Raw genomic sequence first — 19476 nt, 5'->3', positions numbered from 1 at the left:
TTCCTGTTTGTTTTGATGTTTGTGTGTCTATCACACCGATGCTGTTGTTGCTGCTATCTGAAAGGAACAAGCAATTTGAGGCGAGCGACTTTGCAAAGGCCCTGTTTTTCTCAGGAAAGGACTCACGGAAAATTCTGGAACTTTGGAAAGTCTAAAAACACAGGGGACAGTCAGTGTAGCTGACGCTCGCAATATGGCTATGTTACCATGGCAATGCCAGAAGTTAAGGTGCAATCATCACATTTCAGTTCTGATTGTTTATTTGTTTACATAGATTGTGGTGAAACATCCTGAATTATGATCCATGATTGTTGTGGGATCTTGCGGAAATGTTTAGTTTTATTGTGAAAAGGTCACTTCCTGTGTAGCTCAAGCCGGAAGTTGTGAGCGGGAATTGAGAAAGAGATGACTGTCTACTACTGGCTAACCAGGCGTACACGGTAATCATTTTTAAATACTGAAATCCATGTACTTGTGTGAAAGAGAATAATAGAAAATGATGTATATGGAAATATGTTCTTGTTCCAGTTTTCACGGTGTTCCTTAACCACGACGAAAGACAATAAAAAGGTTGTGGACATCAGTAAGAAGCGTAGTTCTTGTTGCCATAGTAGATACAGTCAGCATGTCTGTTGAAGTGTGGGATGTGTTGTGAACGTACGGTACGACTGGGCTCAGTACAGTGCCGGTCAGAAGCAGAGAGCAGAGGCAGCACCTTATCTGGTGTACCAGTCGGCACCTATCCTCACTGGGAGGGGGGGTGCTTCAATGACAGGTGGCTGATTCTTTCGTTACTCAGTCAGCTGCGGCAATTAGGCACCAAGAGGAGCAGTATAGATAGTTTATTTATGGCCTGTTCACCATTCATCCTGACGCCCACGTTCGGGCCGCTCCTTCAGCCTGCTCTGGGTGACTTGTGCTCTCTTTGTCCAGTAAAGCTTTGTCAGGACTTTTCTCTTTACACATGGGATAATTTTAGCTTATTTGTACAGCATTGATTCCAAACAGAGCTGCCAAAAAGTTGAGTCTCTTCACCAGAAAATTATTATTTGTTCAAATGCTTAAATTAACTTTGAGTTTGCACTTTGTTTTCTGTCTTGACCTCTTGTGTCTTAGTGAATGTATTATAACATTATTTGATTCAGGAAGATAAGGGCAATCACTCATTTGTGGCACACTTAAAATAACATGGTTTAATGGTTGGGGATCTAAAGCTTCAAATTTGTGACTCAAGTCTAACTCAAATCCAAGTCATGTGACTTGAGTCCACACCTCTGGTACAACCTGTCTGACTTGAACATCACAGTCGTTCATATCCTGCCTGGTTCCACAATTAGCAGACACTTTAACTGCTTCCAGTTCACAATCTAAGTTAGATTAACCATGTCCTGCTTCCAGCTGAACCCCATAGCACTGATATCAGTCTTCTCATCTCTCTCATATTCTCTCCAAAAGTTGTGTGTATCAAAAGTTTCAAAATGAGCTCTTCATTGTGTGACACAGTTTACTTGAGAGAATAGAGTAAAGCAAAATGTCAGAATGTCATCAATTTTTATCCACTTTACACACTCAAAATGTGTACTAAATATCTGCAAAGCTAGAGAGCTTTTATCTGTTTGTTTCTGCGCTATGTGCAACACATAACACAAAACAAATGTGACAACATGTATTGTTGGTAGTTCCTGTACTGGAACTTCTGAGATTTGAACCAGGAAGGTCATTATGCTAACAAGTTAGATAACAGAAAGTAATTCTAATCTGCTTCCTCTTGTCTCACGCTTCCTTCCTGTTCATATCTGTTCTCCACAGCCTCTGTTGTCGCCTCATATTACACTCAGCCTGGTACATTCTGATCATCTCTAATCTCCTGGCCCTCTCCTCCTCCTTCTCCTCCTCCTCATCACCCTGCTCCTCCTCCTTCTCCTCGTCCTCCTCCTCTCTGCTACCTGGCACTGAGCTCCGTGTGCTGATGCAGCCCGTTGTGATAGTGCATATATGAGCGTTTCCAGTCCTGATTTGAAGGCATTAAAATGCTGTGGGCAGTGGACAGAAGTAATCTCTCTTTCTGCTCAGTGGGAGTTATCGGGCCGACGGACCCCCTCTCTGGGATACAGTATGGCATCATTCATGCTGCAACAAAAGCATACCTTCATCTATGCATCACCTGCTGTCTGATTTTGAATAAAAAAATATACTACTTTGTTTTCTTGAACTTGAAATGTGCATTATCAACTGCTTCAATGTTCCTCTCTCTTTTTATGTTGCAGGCGACACGCCTCATTGCCCATAGAAGTCTCAGAGATTCCTCTAAACCTTATTGCCCCTCCATGTAGAAGAAGTTATCCCTGTCGCAAATGGAAGTCTGCATCTCTTGGGTAAATTGAAGGGTTTTTATTGAAGTCACCTTTTTTTTCATCAGACCACAACTCTCTAAGCCCATTCCCTGACAGTCCATCTCATTACAGCATTTTCAATTCTGGTGCTGGTTTACAGTATCACTCTGTTTATCAGTCTGATAAAACATCTAATTTCTGACCCTGCCATTCCCCATGCTGCCGTTGAGTGTTTCTTTGTTTGTCAGTCTTTTCCTTTTCTTTGTGAAGACTTCCACCACCTACTGTGCACAAGCTGGTGGGTGGCCTCCTCAGCATCCAAATCCACTCAGATAGAAAATGAACAACACCCATTGCAACCACAGACATGAAGTAGAAGCAAGGCACGGTAGGGGAACAAACTTCTTTATGGCATAGAGCTAGCAGAACAGACCCCCGTGATGGCACATCTCTTCCTTCAAATCTTTCAGGATTACTTTGCAAGTGGTGAATGAGTCGAAGGATATCTCAGAAAATGAGCGACAAGCCTTGCTGCACTGCTACAACTTTGCAGATCATTACAAGCACATCACTGTGAGCGATGCGTTTGCATGGAGTATCTTGCTGCACATACAGTGCAGCAGTGCCCTGCCTGGCTGTCCATACAGTCCTTTCCCCGTGGATGCCTTTCCTTGGAGTTCATTACAGTTGCTCAGCAAGGCCCTGAGAGCTCCTCAGCAAATGAGGAGAGATGGGGAGAGATGAAAACCCTGAGAGCGTTGAGCAGTGGGACATAAGCTTCAAAAGCTTCATGGCAATTTCAAAGGATTTTTATTCTTCGTGCCGCTCTCACTATATCTGTCGAGTATTCATCGTTGAGTTTGAGAGCAATTCTAAAGGCAGGTTTGTGGAGGGGAGATTACAAAACTCTCACCCATAGGCTTTTTGCCTGGGGGAGGAAGAAGATAGTGAAAGCCCTAATGAGTCTTGTTTGTTCACCATGTTTATTGATTCTAATTAGCCGTGGAGACGAAGAGAGTACAAAGAATGAGAGCTAAACACTTGTGATTACAGTGAGGTCTTGAGCTGTCTCGCTCTATTAGGAAGTATTTGCAAAAGAACATGAAGAACAAGTGCACATCAATTAAAATTACTCAGGGAGTTCTGTTCCGAGTGACGATTGGGTCAAGCTCCAACTTACAGTAGGAGGTAGGTGTGCACATTGGATAAGGAATGCGGTTACGTTAAACCTCCCAGAGGTTTAAAGGAAGTGACACATTGCTGCAGCTTAAATCACTCTGTGAAACAACATGCGCCTGCACAGTGAAGCAGCTTTAAAGACAGATCATCGGGCTTTTATATTTGGCAGATATAAGATTAAAGGTGTCACCAACGGGGAAAAGGTAACAGCAAGAGATAAGAATGCTCTCTTCTGCTCTTCTGGATGTTTCTGCTCTTCTATCTGTAGATTCATGGTGATCCTGCCCTTTATTAAACGTTATTACACTGCTTAGGTTCCTGGGTTCAGTTTTTATTAACAGGTTTATGGTGATTCAAATTGTCACAGCAAGGTGAGTGCTCATTTAATTTTTTTATAGCACTCAAGTAGAAGTTACAAAGTTTGAGTTTATGCTGCAGTAATTTATCTTGTTGGACATTTGGACACAGTCCAAGCTGTGCACTCAACATCAACATATTATTATCTCACTAACTGGGCTGTTGAAAAATGCTAAAATGCTCCATAAAGCCAAGGGGAACTAGTTGTTGCGTTATATTCTCACTGGCTGTGCATTATTTAAATTGTCGATAAATAAAATATTTTATGGAACTTTAGAATCAACAGTTATTACATTTAATTGCTTTTAAGTACAACTAAATATAATGATAATGCTTAGTCTAGTTTGGTGCCAGGAACCCATTTCAAACAAGCTGGGACAGGGGCACATACAGGGAAAGTTGTGTACTGATCAAAAAACCTGTTTGGAATGTTCCACAGGTAAACAGGTTCATTGGTAACAAGTGATGGCATCATGACTGAGTATGAAAGGAGCATCCTCCAAAGGCTCAGCTGTTCACAAGCAAGGATGGAGTGGAGTGTAACACTTTAACACATTGTGATATAAATGATGCATCTAAACGTTTCTGGCATCAGGGTTGTAGCTCGTCCTTGTATGTGTTTTAAACACATGATGAGGCACTTTCTATTCGTGGTGAGTTCTCCAAATGAGATAGTAAGTTATTGAAAGTGGTTTGTAAAGTGGTAAGGTGACTGAAGGTGGAGAGTCTTGCCTTGTAATAATTATAATGATGTAGCACAGTTTGACCAGTGTCTTCCGTATACCTTCTAAGATATGCAATAACAGGACAAAGTAGTTACACATACCGAAGGAACCTTAATTCTGTGGAGAGTCATTTCAGTCTTCAATCCAGTTGTTGAACATCACCTACCCTGTGGTGAAATTGTGTATATAATTTGGTCATACTGAGATACCTCATGCTGTAGTTTACAATAACCTTGGACATGCTATTTTGACTCACTGTGTGCATTTCCTCAGCAGTGTTTGCCAGTGTGGACCTTCAGAAAATACGTTTTGCATCCCAGCTTGTGACATACTGACGGTTTGTCATGCACTTGCAAGTCTCATCCAGACGCGGACGTTATCCTATAGTGTCTGTCACAATGCACAAAACCTCTACGTGCTTAAAATAAAACACCCTTGTGGTTAAGTTTGGGCAAAAAAAAAAACTACGGTTTTATGAAAAGATCAGTTTCCTTTGATGTTGAATGTGAACTTTGGTCTTGACTTTTGTAGAGGTCATGTGCATGACTTACTGTTCAACCTGACCTCCAGCCCTCCTGGGACTTTCTTTGTGTAAACTACTTTGGGTTAAGCAGTTGCTCTGATCTTCTGTTATATGTTTGCATTAGATGTCCTGATGCACCATGGGTGGGATGGGGCACAGAGGGACATGCCAAAAAGACGGTATTTGACACCTGGGAAATGAGGCTCAGCAAAGCTCTGTTTCAGCACATTGCCAAACTTGAAAAACACAGTCTTTTTGAGTTTGGAAAAAACCTCTTTGTAAATCCACAGAAATTCTAGCCCAATATGGGAAATCAATATGTTTGTTTTTCATTGTGGTGTGGTTTTCTTTTTGATCTGGTGTTCATTTTGGAGTCTTTTTGCTTTTTTTAACGAAAGCTCAGTGAGGACAACTGCAGGCTTTCAAAGCGGTCCACTGTCTGATGTTTGCGAGGTTGTCTTTGGCCTTTGTATTTGTCAATATGCTGCCCAGTGGTGTCGGGATTACCTCCAGTTTGCACTCCATTGAATGGTGTGAATCAGAAAGCACCTAGTGATCTGTGAAAATGGCTTTTCCATAAACCCCACTATCAAGTTCATTTCTTTGTTTGTTTGTTAGTCTGTACAGTCTGGAAAAGACAGTTTGACTTTGAAAACTGGTGTTACTACCCCTTGTCCATGTACACCCTGTCTACAATAGGTGAACATCGATGAGCCCATGGTGCTGTCATGTTTCTCCTTGTATCTTTGCCTTTGAGCACAGATTCAACAGAGAGCACACCTAGTCTGGGTTCAGTTTCTTTCTGTTCTGTCCTGATTAGTGCTTTCACTGTATGCACTGCTGATGTCAGTGGCACATATGCTGTCATCAGCTTTTATTTGATTTCATTCAAACTTGCAGACAGAAGTCCCCAAAGAGATTTACCCTGTTATGAAGCACAGTCATGTTATGAACAGTTTTAAGGATCATGGTCAAATATATGTAGAACCTGTACATTTTGTAGCCTGTTTGTCTCTAGGTCATTCTGTTACATCTCTTATCACCTTGTGGAGTCTATAAGGGTTTTATAGGTATTAATGACAGGGTGTACTTGAACAGAACTAGCTAACATGTCCAAAGTCAAAAGTGTTGATGGCAATAGTAAAAGGTGCGAAGAAAAGCTTGCCTTTATAGAGAGTAATGAGATACAGTGAATTTCCCAAAGGTGGATAACAATGCACACTTTTGGACAGTCTCGCTACAAAGGTATTCATGAGGTTGCAATGGTTATGCAGACAAAAGAGAGCTTAACAGACACCTGGTCAATCAATGCATAAAGTGTTAATTAGTTTATTGGATTGACCCTATGAGAAGGTTAAAAATTCTGATGTCAGAAAGGAGTGGATGGCAGTGGTTTAAGATGCAGTTTCACATTCCACTTCACATACTGACTGATCCTTTTGCATTACTCAGAAGGGCATCTTTGCAATGCAGTAGTCATCACCACAATACACCTCACATTTCCTGCTGGCATGATGGGGATATTTGTATCTTAAGTTGCCTCAGAGTTCATCTCCCCTCTCCTATGTGGTGACAGTTGGCTGTTCAGTGTGACTTACATCGATTTAGATGTGGACAGAGCTTCCTCAGTCGATGTTATTCTGCTGGATGACTGACTGTGGAGCAGGTGATCAACTAGGCCTACTGGGATGCAATCAGGTAAGAAATCTTCACTAGTCCAAGATGCTGAACCAGAAATTCATACATTAAAAAGAGAGATCTGACACAAAGGATAATCAAGCACAATCAGACACAATCCATAACCCCTTGAGGAACTGGGAAGATTTCTACAGTGAAGTTGAATCTCTGCTACAACTTCCTTCCTCTGCTTGCAAAGCTCTTTGTCAGACACATTCCTTAGCAGGTGTTCTTGTTAACCTTACGTATCCAACTGTGGCCCTCTCACCGACATCTGCATCTCTGTTTCTCTGTTGGTCCAGTCTACATAGTTATTGATGCCATTTTTTTCGGCTTTTGTAACCAGGTCTCAGATATCTTTAATAAGATTATAAAATATAATAGTTAGAAGAGGAGGGAACCCTAAAATGTAGTTTTATATGACTTTGTATCTCACATGTTCCACAGTGAGTAAGTTACCTATGAGCTAAGCTCTTGAAAGACAAGATGAAAAAACAAGTATGCTGTCAGTTTCTGACCTTAACAGGATAAACTACGAAATAATCAGCAGTTTTTCACTTTGCCTTTCAGGGATTTTTTTTAATGTGACGGTTTAAAGACAAAAATCCTCCTGTCAGTACAAAGTTGTTTAATTCAGTCCACGGACTGCCTGATGCAACAAAATATTAATTTGCCCCTGGCTCACGTTGGTATTATTTTGTGCTGAGAAGCATAGTGAGTGACTGGTTTACTTAACCCACGATACCCTTGACAAATGGCTAGGCTGCTTTGGCTCTGAAGTGGGATGGGAGTGGCAGTGTGTGATCAGCATGCAAGCTGTGTAGAGGCAAAGTTAGCTTCACACCACTCAGTCGACTGTGCCTTCATTTCATCTGGGCACACTTTGATGTCGACTGGCTCACTGATGTATCCATCCCCTCCCAAATCGTAGCCCTACATCATTAAACCTGTCAGTGGCTTATGTTTCCATTCTGTACTTTCTCTATCTCTGTGGCACCAACAGTTTTCATCCCTGCATTTAAAAAAACTTGTCATAACCGGCCTGCTCTGATTAGAATATGACTTGGGATTTAGCTGTCTTTGCACCCGCAGCCCCTGATTATGAGGCCACTGTCTCCTTTCTGTCTTGGAGGCAGCTATTGTTTTGATTGTAATTAAAATCCTGTTCAATTTTCTACGCTGGAAAAAAGTTGCGAATCGTTTCTTGCATCTGTGTGATTGTTTGGGATGCAGCATTCAGCACATTCGTCTGGATGGGATTTATAAATAACCACAATGAAAGTCATTGGAGCTGGGGGAATATTTATAGATTTCCATGAATACTCTGCCCCAGTTGCATTCATTTGAACACAAGCAGGCATTGGCAGAAATACATTCTCTTTCACCTGAGTGGGTGGCTTTTACTGAATGCATTTTAGCACTGTTAAATTACATCATTGTGCTTTGTTTGGTCCCTACAGTACTTATGGGTTTTGAGTTATAACACTGTCTTCGAACATAAACGATGTGAAAATGACAATTGAAGGCAGTCACTGATTTTACATGTCAAAGTCAGTTTAACAGTCGTTTAGAGTTAACTCCTACTCAACACAGAAATCAGTTCTATGTTTGCTGTGGATCCCACACAATGTTTAAAGACTTAAATGCTCTTTAAAGACACTTGAGTTTTCACTAACAGTCTGTACATAGGTAACAAAGGTAATTAATTGAGGGGTTTTTTTAGCTGGAGTTAGAAACTCCCAATTCAGGATGTATCAGTCCCCTATCATTATGGCAGTGTAAATTATAAGAGTGTCCCTTTGAGTTCTGCGTTGCTTGTTTACTGTGTACTGCATGGTCAGTCAGCTTAGTCTGACTCTAGTATAGAGTATAGAGATATAGTTCATAGATAATAGAATGCTCGATTCTTTTGCATCAGTATAAAACATGAAGAATGTAGTTGGAAGTTGCTCTGTTGCAGCTTCATCATCTGCTCATCCTCACAATAAGCTGTTTTGTTTGTGCTCTTAAAGTAAAAGAAACTAACAAGCTTCTTTGATTTCCATTAATGGGCTTGTTTGTATTTTCTCAATATCTGGCTCCAGTTAATTTCCTCTCCATCTCCCAAAAATGTAGTCTCCTGCCTCTATGAGATCTTAGTTGTTCAGGGACCATGCAGACTGCAGCACTGTTTCCCCTGGGCTAAAGCTGCTGCTGATGGGAGGCAGGCAGCAAGGAAGGAGCGCTAATTCATCACTGTTAAAGGCTGGGTAATAGGGCCGCACCAGTGGCCGGGCTATCACAGGCCTGCCGCCTCCAGAAGGAAGTTAATTAACTTTCCATCGGCTGAGAGGGGACGCATGAGTATGTGTGAGCACAGCCGACAGCCCCATGATGCAGCCTGCGGAGCATGGACATGTGAGGCCGAACTGCCAGCCCTGCTGGGAGGCTGAGCCCAACACGAGGTACCACACTGGGAGTTTCTGGAGGACGTATTGCTGCTCTGTCAGTTTAGAGCTGAATCCACAGAGATAAATGCCCAGATTATTTACATAATGGTTCCTTCAGCTTCCCTTCATGTCTGCTTTTGGGGCTCTAAAATATTTAGTTTTGCGGAGAATGAAAAGGCTATGTTTCTCTGTTTCACAACCAAACTCCACAAGCCTTTGGACTCACTACAACCATTCGGGCTTTGTTTTGTTGCACTTAACTATATTGAGAGATTGGCTACGTAGTGTTTGATTGTTTGTATGATTACTTGAGTTTTCTGTCTTGTCTTCTGTTATTAGAAAGCAATCATTCCATAAAATCTCAAATAGCAACCAGTGAACTGTATTTTAACCCAAACACAGAGCCTTTTTTTAATCAAGCTTACATCATAGAGAGGACTGTTCTCCCTGTTTCTGTGGAGAATTTCTGTTGCTGGCACACTGGCTATGCAACTACCAAGGACTGGTTTGTCAGAGCTGAAGCTTGGGACATAGTGGAGTAAACTACAGCGAATATGAGTATAGTGGTGCCTATGGGTCACACGCGTTCAACAGCGTCTTTGAAATTACTCTTTCTGCTACAAGGGGGGAACAGAAGTTCTGCATTGATGGTTTAAATTTATTTTATCTAATTTTTGTGGAATTCAAGCAGACTGAAGGGCATGATCTCTCCTTTACTGCTAGGCTTTTATTGTGACACACCTACAGAAAGTGTTGAGGTAAACAGCAGGTAGCACAGATTGATAAAACAGCAAAGTCGAAGTCATTGGAACAATTGTTTTCTTTCTTAAAAAGAGTCAAAGGAGTGGTGAGTTTGATGGCAGACTCTGCTGCATTGATGGAATTAGTACTGTGAAAATGTACATTCTGCTGATTACTACTTGCATAGTACAAATTATTGTTATAAATGAACAGTGTCTTTATAAGCAACCAGCTTTTATTTGCTTGAATTAGACACTACTGAAGAGCCATAATAAGATGATGAAGAAAAATGAGGATATATTTGTAGAACACTTTTCAGGCGCTAAGCGCAAGATACTTACCAAGGACAGGAGACATTTTAAGAATAACTGCAAGAGATTGGAAACAACAATGATTGTATCATATGTTAAAATGAAGAAACAAATACAAAGTAAACAGTCTGGACTAAAAACCCACAAACAAGGACAGTTTGAGTCCTAATAGCGTGCTGTGAAGATGCTGTGCTGTAGCAGATGCTGTTGTAATAACCTTTCCAGCATTTTTTTTCTCCCAGCAGGGCACTGTAGAACCTCCAGTGAACAGAGGCTGGATATGTCCCATAGGTGGCTGAAGTTTGTGAAGTCAGTCGCCTTGTTTTAACCTTTTTGTCCGACTCAGTTGCAGTGTTTTCATGCAGTCTCTTGTCATTTTTTCCCCCTTCATCCCAGTAGAGTCCAATTTCCTGTACAATATAGTATCACTACAAATCTCAAAGTGTTGTTCCAGATTTCAGAGATTTACACGCTCCAATGAATAGCTCGTTTGCTGATGGCCATCACTTTAACACCAGCACACTCACAGGAGATGGAAGTCAGGTTTTTTTCCTTGAAATGTATTGTACAGACTGTCATTTTCACTTCATCATTGTGATCATATTTTTTATATATTTTTAAGCCCATCGAGAAGTTCCCGAGTCGTCTGGCCTCCTCCCTCTTTCCCTGTGATGTGCAGAAGCCAATCGATCTTGAATTTGGCTCTGCCGGATAGTTTTTCTGCACTCCTCTTGGGAGTTCTGAGCGTTGAAATAGACCCTTTATGCTTGGCACTGCTGAGAAATGTGAGGGTGTTTGCAGAGTGAGCAGCAGCAGCAGCAGCGACATTGATCCCCCTGCTTTCTCTTCATTAGCCCCAACCAGATGACATAGAAACAGCACTGCAAAAGACAACTATGAAATGAAAAGCCACAATGTGTTGCTTACTAGATTTCTAACACATGCCCGGCTGGTGTCGCTGACACAATATGTCCACCACCCACACTGAATTAGTTGAGTCACTTCTCACAAACGAATAAGCCAAAATGGTTAGTTTTTCCCTTTCAATACAGCAATTTGCATGACTTTTCTACAGTTATGACCTTCAGAACTGACAATGAAGGCAATAACTAACTGAAGAGATTATTTGATTGAGGTGTTCACTTTCACAGGAGCTTTTGTTCTGTTTTCTGCTTTCAGTTTTTTACACAGTGTCAAGAGAAAATACAATTTCTCTTTGCTGTATCAAACTCAGAGAAATTCATTCGTTCTCCTCTTTGTAATTGGAGAAGCCTCCTTTGCCACTGTCATGAATGCAGTCTTGTACTGACGTGTTGTAAAAACAAAAAAATCATCTTTATAAACTCTATTTAATGAGCCCTCTTGGACTCATAATGCAGTGACTGTGAAAGAAAGTTTTTAGAGTGCTGTTATTTTATCACTCAAATTGCCTTGTGTTTATGTTGTAATTGACCTCCTTTTATTTGCGCATAAATGGGTTTTTCTTGGCAGTGGTTATTCTTGAAGCTGGGTATAAAGAACTACCCTCTTTTCATTTGTGTGGTTGTGTGGAGGCAGTTTGTCATTTGAGATTAGGGGCCATCTGGGAGGGTTGAGGGTGAAATGTAATCCTGGAGTATTCACTTACTCAGTTTCAGCACAGCTTTTGGAACAGAACAACGTATTGGATTTTTCTGCAGGCATGGTGTGTTATTTTTGTGGTGCTGGGGGACGGCCAGAGATTGTCCAAATGCATGGTGGCATTTGCTGTTGTTGAATGTGGTTAGCATCAGCAGCAGACCCTCTATCCTTCTGTAATCATAGCTTGTATAATTTATAACATCCCGAAGCACTGACTTTATGAGCCGACGGTCAGCTTGATATACAGAGAGAAGGCTTTTCTCATGTCTCCTTCCTTCACTCTGGCTATACCTAGATTGAACATTATTGTTGCACTGATTAGAAGCTTTGTTTTCCTTTATAGCGGCCATTAGCTACATCCCTGTCAGCTCTTCCCGTGAGAGTTGTTGGCTGGAGATCAAGTGATTCCAAACTCTGTAGAGGGGCAAGTCTTGAAATTAATGAATGTGAATGTGAGTGTTTGTGATACAGTCAGTCACTATAATTGGAATTTAACTTGTCTGGCATAAAACTATTTTAAAAACCCAAACAATGAAGCAAGTAGGTCATTAACTTGTTTGTGCTGTGGCACCTGCTTGTAATTGACAACATCAGTTGTGTCTGCTTCAATTTAAGACATCCATTAAGGTATGACATCCCGCATTTCAGCATCAACAAATCATTACCATGTTAATTTGGACTCATTAGTTTAATTATTGTAAACAAACAGACTATTGCCAAGAAAACAGCTTTTGTGCCACTGATGTATTGTTTTGTTTGTTTGATTTTTTATTTTTTTTTTTACTTTGCCGGCAAACTGCAGTTTCTTTAATCCTTTTTTTAATTGCATCATTTTATCTTGACATTAATTAATCTGATCTAGTATTAGCTGTGATTAGTTTAAATTAGATAATTATATTAATGACCAGAAGGGAATCTAATTTGGTTACAGTGACAAAGGAGAAAAAAGACGAAGCCAGCAACATATGAAAGACCTACAACCAGAGTACTAACACTAATAGACAAATAAACAAGTACAACCTCGATTTCTAAAATACATACAATAAATACATAAATAAAAACTGAATGCAATAATTTGCAAATGATTACTCACAACAGTTTACATAGACAGAGATACATAACAACAGTGATAACAACAGAGTATTGGATTGACAATGACAGTATTAACAATAATGATTTTGATAGTAGCAGTAGTAGTAATAATAATAATAATAATACAGAAATACAACAGGTGGTAATAACAGTCGATGGGGTCAAGCAGGACCACAACAGGTCCTGACACGAGCCATGGGAATTTTAGAGACAAGAAAGCACAAAGACTCCGATGAAGAAGTCAAGTTAGTGACATGCATTGATGGGATATGAATGTGTGTGGAAGGAGAGAGAAGCTCAGTGCATCATGGGAGATCCCCAGAAGTCATATCGTTCATATCATTGGCAGTAATGCTGCTGCCACAACAGTTTTCAAATAATCGAATAATAATTATAATACGAAATGACACAAAGCACTAGCCTCAATAATCATTGAATTTTATAATTTTAGACTGACTAAGCTTTAGACTGACTTCCTAGGACTACAGCTTCCTGAGGATACACTCTGGACCTTGTTCAAAGTAATAGTATTTTCTCATCAATTCAATTCAGGAAATAATTTCCATTCATCCATTTTCTATACCGCTTATCCGTCAGGGTCGCGGGGGAGCTGGAGCCTATCCCAGCTGACTACGGGCGAGAGGCGGGGTTCACCCTGGACTGGTCGCCAGTCAATCGCAGGGCCAACACACAAAGACAGACAACCACACACTCTCACACTCACACCTAGGGGCAATTTAGAGTAGCCAATTAACCTAATGGGCATGTTTTTGGTATTGTGGGAGGAAGCCGGAGTACCCGGAGAAAACCCACGCAGGCACACGGAGAACATGCAAACTCCACATAGAAGGGCCCAGACCGGGATTCGAACCTGGAACCCTCTTGCTATGAGGTGACAGTGCTAACCACTGCACCACCGTGCCGAGGAAATAATTTTAACCTGCTAATTTTTTTTTATAAATTTCATTTTAAAAAAATTTAGATTTTTTTAAAATTGGTGATGTAGATGCTTTCCTCTTTGAAGGACAAAACTGATTTCTTTGTCTTACTGTAGCATATTGAGATTGTAACCTTACCTGTGTAGTTCTGGCCCTCACCATTTAACAGGACTTCAACCAGCATCATCACAAACATCGGCACACCACAGGAGTGTGTCCTCAGTCCCGTCCTCTACAGTCTGTTCGCCCACAAGGACAACATCATCCTGAAGTGTGCAAACGACACAGCCGTGAGGGGATGCATCACTGGTGGAGACGACAGCGGCTGGAAGTTTGGCATGTCGCCAAAGATCCTCAGCAACTTCTACAGGTGCGTTGTTGAGTCCATCCTGACCAGTTGCATCACCGTGTGGTACGGCAGCTCTGCAGTCATGGACGGCAAATGCCTGCAGAGAGTGGTGAAGACTGTGTCTAAGATCACCAGGACTCCTCTGCCCTCTCTGCAGAGCATCTACCAGCGCAGAGTCCACAGGAGAGCTGCCTCCATCATCAACGATCCCCCCCACCCCCAACAAGGTCTGGTCACTCTCCTCCCCTCGGGCCTGAGGTACAGGAGTGTGAAATGCAGGACCACCAGACTCAGGTTCTCATTTTTTCTCTTTGCCATCAGACTCCTCAGCAGCTGACAGGAGTCTGTAACAATGGACTGTACTGACTGCTTACACACAGTAACTGCAATACTGCACCTTACTATTCAATAATTGCACATGTACCATGCTGTTTACCTCTTGACAGTTTTGCACAATAATTCATTCATAATTCATTCATTTTTATGCTGATGTAGCACACACACACATTTATGTATATAGCTTTACTCTCACCTTCTTATTCATAGTTTATATTTTATGTTTACTTTTCTTCTCAAATTTCATACTTTGTTAAATTATTCTATTCTTTTAGTATTCCTTAACTTTTAATGGCTTTCAGTGTGGACAGCAAAGTAAGATTTTCATTGTACAGGGAAACCGGTTTCCTTACTGCGCACATCACAGCCAACACACTTTCATGTATTAAATCAAAAAATTAAAAAAAAATGATTATAGAAATTGAGCATGCTCATTGCAAAAGTTATTGAAACTGGGGGAAAAAAGTTTGCCTTAATTTAGGAGTGTAATATTGTACTCTTTGTGACAGGATTTAATTTGAAGAAACATAATGTTCCACACGTATACTTTTTAGTAAATGAAATTATGACCTGATTGCGATTGTTTACAACTAATTCTTCGTACTGAATGCAGTAGGGAAGCTAATGGTATCTGAAAGTATAAGAATGCTCCATGAAAAATATACTCTTCCCACTCATTCTTGACTAGGCTTTGAGGACTCTGCCACAGAAGATAGTCCAAAAGCACATCAACTAGCTATTGATTGCCTTGGCAGTTTGAAGTAATTTCTGTGTGTGCGCACGTGTGTGTGTGTGTGTGTGTGTGTGTGTGTGGCACCAGACAAGCGAATGGCCTCATATTTGTTTCAAGATACTCAATCTGATCACAAAAACCACAGACCATTTCAGGCTGTACCAAGTGTACTCATTATTTGAAAGAGAAAGTTGCAGGATATTTGTCTTCTGTGTAATCATGGGCCTGGGCATCATGTAAGCACTGAGCTGTGAAGAAACTACAGCTGGCCTTTATAGCTTTCTTTTTTCCCTCGACGCTCACAGGAAAAAGCATTTACTATTTTATTTAACCTGTGCATTTATTTATATTATCATTTGAAAATATTTCAAGAGATTGAATATATGGAAATTGACTTTTCCAGGTTTGAAACGCTATTCATGTTTGAGATTTCCCCATACATTAATCACTGCCTTCAGCCTGAGGCAGAGTAGAACTGTTTTTATTCACTGTCAGTTAAACTGCAGCTTTTCTCCTCTGCAGCAGTAGCAGCAGTGCGTTTCCACAGTAATTTCTTATTACATATGACAGAAATGTTCCACATGGAAATAGAAGGCACAGTTGTACAGATGTGATATCCGGTTGAAAGTAAAATTTCATCTTGCATTATTCACACAAATTTGAAGCCTGGAGAGTTGCAGTACTTGTTATTTTGCCACAAATAGCTAGCACAGTACAAGCTGTGTAAGCTAACAATTAACAATGTACCAATTGTACAGACAAAATGTAAGCTACCAGTGTAGAATGGTAGCCAGTACAGTACAGACTGTACAAACATTAGTTGTATGCTAGCTAACTAGCTATCAACTGTACAGCACTAAGCTACCAATGCTTAGGTCATCTGTACCCTGACCCAACTAGCGGCAGTTTCATTTTGTTCATTCCAATTGGAAAAGCCAATGTGACATGCCTGCATACATCATTGGTGCATAAACTGTGCAAATGGATGTTGTATGAAACATATGTAATGAAATACAAAAATATATTTGAAGTAGGATATATTACCAAGATATGTGTATAAATATTCAGATCCAAGACACATGTAGTGATCATGTCATGCTACTGCTAAATTAGGGTACTGACGTCTTTTTTGATCCAATTTAGGCATTGATCTTTAGTTAGGTTTAGGCATGAGGTGTGAAATTGGTTTGGGTTAGGGTAGGAAGGAAAAGCAGTGGAGTGGGTGATGCTTTTACCATCCTGGAGGGGAAAAAGATCATCTATCTCTAAATGAGACCACAATTTACTTATTGAACATAATTTTCTCATAAGCTTACAGTTTGTTGTTGTTTTTTTAAAACCAATGGAGTTGCCCACTACTGGCAATTAGAAAGAATGCATGTTTAAGGCGTTTCTTCATTAGCTTCACTTTTCACTCCTGGGAGCTCCATCCATATTTTGAGCTTGCACAAATGTCTCTGCGCAAACCAGTCCGTACTTGTATGTTATGTAAATTTTCAGTGCCTCTGCTTAAATTAAATCTTTCAGTCTGAACACGAAGCTTTCACTGTGTTGTGTTTGAAACCAAGGAAGGTCATTATTTTCGCTGGTGAAAGCAGCTGTGTGAGCCATAGCGAGTGAGCATTTCCCTGATCTTTGTGGCCAAAGTCCCTCTTTGCTTTGAGCTTTGACCCTAATATGCTGACCTCTGAAGTACATGTACAATGAGATTCTGGCATTGAAAGATGAAGTTGTGATAGCAACAATTTTACTGCAGAGAAGAATGGTGAAAAAGTTAATTTTTTGCATCTCTGCACCCCCACTAGAGTCATGTAACTCTATTAATCCTACCAGCACTTGAGTAAAATATCTTAAACAAACTTGATCAAAACCAGTATCCTAGTTAGCTGCTTTGTAGGAATACGTGATGCACTGTAGTCCATACAAACACCTCATTCAAACCGCTGTCTTGCATGTCTGAAAAACACACACATTTCAGACCAGGTTCCTGACTCCAGTGGTTTTAGTGCATTTTGCTTAGGGTTGCAGTTGCTGATTAATCTTAGAATTAAATTATTAATTGTTAGTCTAAAATATATCAGAATATGGTGAATGTCCATCATATATTACCAGAAGCCAAGAGGGCACATTCAAATGTCCAAAATCATCTTCAGTATTCAGCTTACATTAACACAAAACAGATTAAAGCAGTAAATCATCATACTTGAGGAGGTACAGGAGGTCTCATTTTTCTCCTTCTTTGATCGACCCAGAAGTGTAGGTCTTGTCTTATATATTATTGCTATCTGAAAACTGTGTTGCATCAACATACGTAGTTGCCATGGTTACTTCATTGGTTCAGTCAATGGAACCAAACATACATACATACTGACTAAATCAAAGTTTGTATCAGTACTTTACATGCATGTATATATATGTATATATATATGGTAGCAGATGCTCGAGGTGGCAGCAGGTGTTGTGGAGGACCAGTGTATGTACAAATAAAGGCTTGATTGATGCTCTTGGAGCAGCCAAAGGAAACAGCAGGCATGAAGGTAAATCAATGTGGATAAGTTCATCAGTTGATTCAGGGTTAATGGTTTTACTGATGCTGCTCTGCTGTCTGCCCTCTGTGACAAAAGGTCAGTTTCCAACTATTAAAACACTTACAGGTGATGCTTGGCAGGCTGCAGCAGTATGCAGGCACTGTACTGAATCCACCTCAGCCACAGTTGTGATTTGGCATGATGGAGCTTGATCGTATCCATGTTGGTTATTGTTGTCTGCTTTGTGTCGAAAGTAATTAGTGATGGACTGTTTATCAGAGGGAGGAAAGGGTGTAATCGTTCCTGAACCAGCTTGACTCCCAACCCCACCCCCTCACACACATACCCGCACAGATGTACACACGCACACACACACACACACACACACCCATCCGTCCTGCTGATGGAAAGTGCCTGGTTTCAGTACGAGCCTCCCCTAATGACAAGGGCATGTGTTGCAGTGTGAAGGGCTGTTATTTTCTGACATGGGAGCAATTTAACACATCGCGGCACATTGTGAATTAAAGTAAAGCAACCAATTCTTTTCTCCTTCCAAGAACGAAATTCTGAATATGAAATCTGACATTAGACCCAACCGCTGCCAAAATGACCTTTTCAGCAAGGCCAAAATACTTTATCCACTTCTTTCCCTGGGCATTTTTTTGTCCTCTGGGTGCTGAAACAGACCTTCTGTTCTCTGTCCTTGCTGTCTGTCTTTCAGGCTGCCACTCATGTGAGGTCTCTTCCACCCCACCCTCCTGCATGCTATACATTCTCTTGTGTTACAGTGTGAATAAATAAGCAGAAATATTTGGCATATTTCCTCAGCAGTATATTACTATTTCATGGCAACCTTTGTGACTCTTTTGTATAAGGTAAAAGTAATTTCCTTGCAAATATAAACCCTGAGTCCTTTTTTGCTTCATTAAAACAAAAGTGATTACTACAGGTAGGGATTTACCCTGATGTTGTACAATAGCAAATCTATTTCTCTGCATGTGACATAACTTTCTGGACCTGGAAGGACGCCACTTGCCCTCTTTCTCTTGCTTATTCACCATGTGCGCTTGCAGCGTGATGGCTGGATCTTACCCTCGCTTGCTCATAAGAGTTTCACACAGGATAGTAAGCTGCCCCTTCACCCTTAGGAGAGCCAGTGGATGAGGGATCAGTTTGTCTTCCTTTGACCATGTGTGTTAGTGGGAAAACAGCTGGCAAGTAACTGGGAGGCAGCCAGTATCAGTTACATACCTAACTGACCCCTGAGGAGAAAGGACACCACCACCTGGCTGCCAGGAATATTGTTCCTCCCAACTGAAAAAAAAGGACCATAACTGTTTTAATTACCATTCACATACTTGCTCATGATGGCCTGAAAAATATTTTAAAGGCTCTCTCTGAATTCTTTATGGAGCCACCAAACCCTGCATTGTATCATCTTATTAAAACAACATTTTGTTCCACAACAAAAGACGTGGGTATTTCTGAGGGAGGGGAAAACGAACAAGTGTGCTTTATGTTTTGGCTACAGGGCTAATATCGTTGTAAGTGGTGTTAAGCAGCTGCTTGGGCTTTACATATTGATGTGCTGTAGCTGCAGCAGTA

At 40.8% G+C, this 19476-nt stretch overlaps 1 protein-coding gene across 3 annotated transcripts in view; it reads left to right on the top strand.

Moving 5' to 3' along the window:
• The window catches only part of iqsec1b (IQ motif and Sec7 domain ArfGEF 1b), a 171515-nt gene that overhangs the window by 48826 nt on the left and 103213 nt on the right, over nucleotides 1-19476 (top strand). For all 3 annotated transcript variants that reach the window (XM_046381610.1, XM_046381601.1, XM_046381630.1), the window contains one exon: nucleotides 2268-2375. In XM_046381610.1, coding sequence (XP_046237566.1) covers nucleotides 2268-2375 — 108 coding nt within the window. The remainder of the gene's footprint in view (nucleotides 1-2267; nucleotides 2376-19476) is intronic.

Source organism: Scatophagus argus, chromosome 3, assembly GCF_020382885.2.
Source record: "Scatophagus argus isolate fScaArg1 chromosome 3, fScaArg1.pri, whole genome shotgun sequence".
NCBI classification, from domain to species: Eukaryota; Metazoa; Chordata; class Actinopteri; family Scatophagidae; genus Scatophagus; species Scatophagus argus.
The sequence above is the reverse complement of the archived record's forward strand: the minus strand, read 5'-3'. Positions and strand labels throughout refer to the sequence as shown.